Source organism: Protobothrops mucrosquamatus, unplaced genomic scaffold (assembly GCF_001527695.2).
Source record: "Protobothrops mucrosquamatus isolate PMUCROS unplaced genomic scaffold, P.Mucros_1.0 scaffold22009, whole genome shotgun sequence".
Lineage (NCBI taxonomy): Eukaryota > Metazoa > Chordata > Lepidosauria > Squamata > Viperidae > Protobothrops > Protobothrops mucrosquamatus.
Genome location: NW_015407764.1, coordinates 1 through 2,295, shown reverse-complemented (window position 1 = coordinate 2,295; position 2,295 = coordinate 1). Strand labels below are relative to the sequence as shown.

Sequence of the window (2,295 nt, the reverse complement as noted above, 5' to 3'; positions counted from 1 at the left end):
CTCTGCTCCCGCCATATCTGCCCCTCCCACTGACCGTACTAATCACACCACCCTCTATTAACCCCCCAGTCTCCTCCCTCACCGTTCCGCGCCCCCCAGACTGGACTGGCCTTGGCCTCAGAGAGGGCTCCCCCAAGTCCCCTCGGGCCAACCCCGAACCCCCTAAAAACCCCGAACCCCTTAAAAATTTACTAAAACACCCCTTTAAAAAGACTCTCAGTTTCAACTTCTTTTGATCTCTTTTTGCTGCGTAATATAACTATGATGGCATGACAATGACAATACTGATTTTACACAAATGTAGTAACCCTGTTTCAGATAGCTCAAATCTAATAGGATTCTAATAACATTTCAAACTGCTGTGTGGGATTAATAGAATTGTACGTCACAGCCTTGTAAATATTAATACCTCTTAAAGCCAGAATGTCTGTCTGCTGTGATGTACATTATATTGGGACCCTGTTTAACAGTTTCAACCCCACAGTTAAAATTTGAATTGCAAATGCATACCTTGGTTATTTTAAAAAGGGATTCTTGGACATTTACTACCCTGCTAGGACATAGGACATTTTCTCTCTATAAATCTCTTTTTGGTTTAATTCCAAATTGGTCCAGAAAAGGAGACTTACCTTTCACAGTTGATGCTGTCACACAGAATTAAACAATAAAGTTGCAGAAACTGGGAGGCAGTTGTTGCTTTTACTTTCCCATGTAGCTTCTCTAAAAGAATTTCCTCCATTCTCATTAGGTCACTAACAGTAAACCGATACTGACTTATTCGGATTAAGTCCGTAGCTAATGGAATATTACTCTCTTCTTCCATGACTTTCACCGCCAAGTAAAAGCAACTTAAGCCAATACAGCCCAAATGTTTTGGCTGAACCTAGAAGAGAAAAAAAAAAAAGATTTTTCAGTTGAAGCCTACAGTGTACTTGGTTTACATACATACTGCAAACCTACAAAGTAAATATTATGTAACTCAATAGGACTTTTGACCCAAAAATGTTAACTGTGGGCTTATAGCAACCTTTTTTTTTTACATAAAATAAAAAGCAATAATTCCTTAATCTATTTTCTCCTATGCTATCTTTTAAACTTTTAGTGTGTTTATATTTAAGAAAATAGGAATTCCCAGTGTGGAACCACTTTGGTTAATGTTGTCTATTGTTCAGAAAAGTAAGCTTTCATGCCTTGCTGTTCAACATCAATCAAGCACCTATTCATTGTATATTATCCCTCAAAACAATTCAGTTCAGTATACAGGCCAGAAAGGCACCCACACATTTAGAATAGTACTTTCTAAAATATGTTATTAGAGGGATGCACTTGTTTGGAACTTCTTTCATCTTTACTTCATTGAAGAATCCATAACTTTTAAAGACCACATCGATCCAAGCTTCTATATATGTGTCTCCAAAACATGTACAGAAGCTTGAAGCAATGCATTTTGCATAAGACAACAGAAAGGTCTTTTAGGTCAATCTTCTGTAATGAACTACAGATTCCAGGAACCACAGATTAATGAGAATTATGGGAATTGCAGTCAAACAATCTAGCACCAGGCTAGGAAATGATGATCTGCATTCACCAAAAGAAATAAAACAACTTCTGGTACTGTTAATAAGATTGGCAAGGAAAGGGTTTAAATAATCATAGTAGGTTTTCCCTGTCTGTCATTATTAAATATCCCAAAAAGTACAAATGCAATTGGTATTTGTAATGATATTAAGCCATACTAGCTGCTATAAGTTCTGCTGTAAATGCTCCTACTGTGAGCTGTTTATCTACTATATTCAGCTAAAAATAAGTATTGATTCCAGTTAATAAGATTTACATGGCAAAGCTGCATGTTAGGATTACAAACTAATGCTGTAATGATAAAATTTTCTTTGGCAGCTGAAAATCTGAAAAGCAAATTAGCAGCAATCTGAAGTCTTGTATCAAAATAAAAATAAACTGGCTTACACTGTAACTTCATAAAGACCTACCTTTATTTTTGATAAAAAACGATCTAAGTAATTCACGGCAAGAGAAAACGTCTCTGTGCGAAAGCCGAAGAATTGAATCAAACTAAGCAGATCTTTCACTTCAAAATTCCGCAACCTTGCCGTCATCCGGAGCCCATTATCATGAGCTGATTCAATTATTCGCAAGCCAGAGAGCTTTGGCTGATATCTTAATTCTTGCTCAAGCAATGCATTGAGCTGCAGCAGTAACTCAGGAGTCGCATTTGTTGCAAACACATCAATCATCTGAAATACAAAATTTAGATCAAGACTGCTTTCAAGCAAAACA

At 36.8% G+C, this 2,295-nt stretch overlaps 1 protein-coding gene across 1 annotated transcript; it reads right to left on the bottom strand.

The window, feature by feature from the left end:
- Positions 1–625: 625 nt before the first annotated feature.
- Positions 626–2,252, bottom strand: LOC107301995 (cyclin-G1-like). The gene is made up of 2 exons (XM_015831135.1): positions 1,989–2,252; positions 626–883 (listed from the first exon to the last, which is right to left on the bottom strand). The coding sequence occupies exons 1-2, from the start codon at positions 2,250–2,252 to the stop codon at positions 626–628; spliced, it is 522 nt and encodes a 173-aa protein (XP_015686621.1).
- Positions 2,253–2,295: the final 43 nt, after the last annotated feature.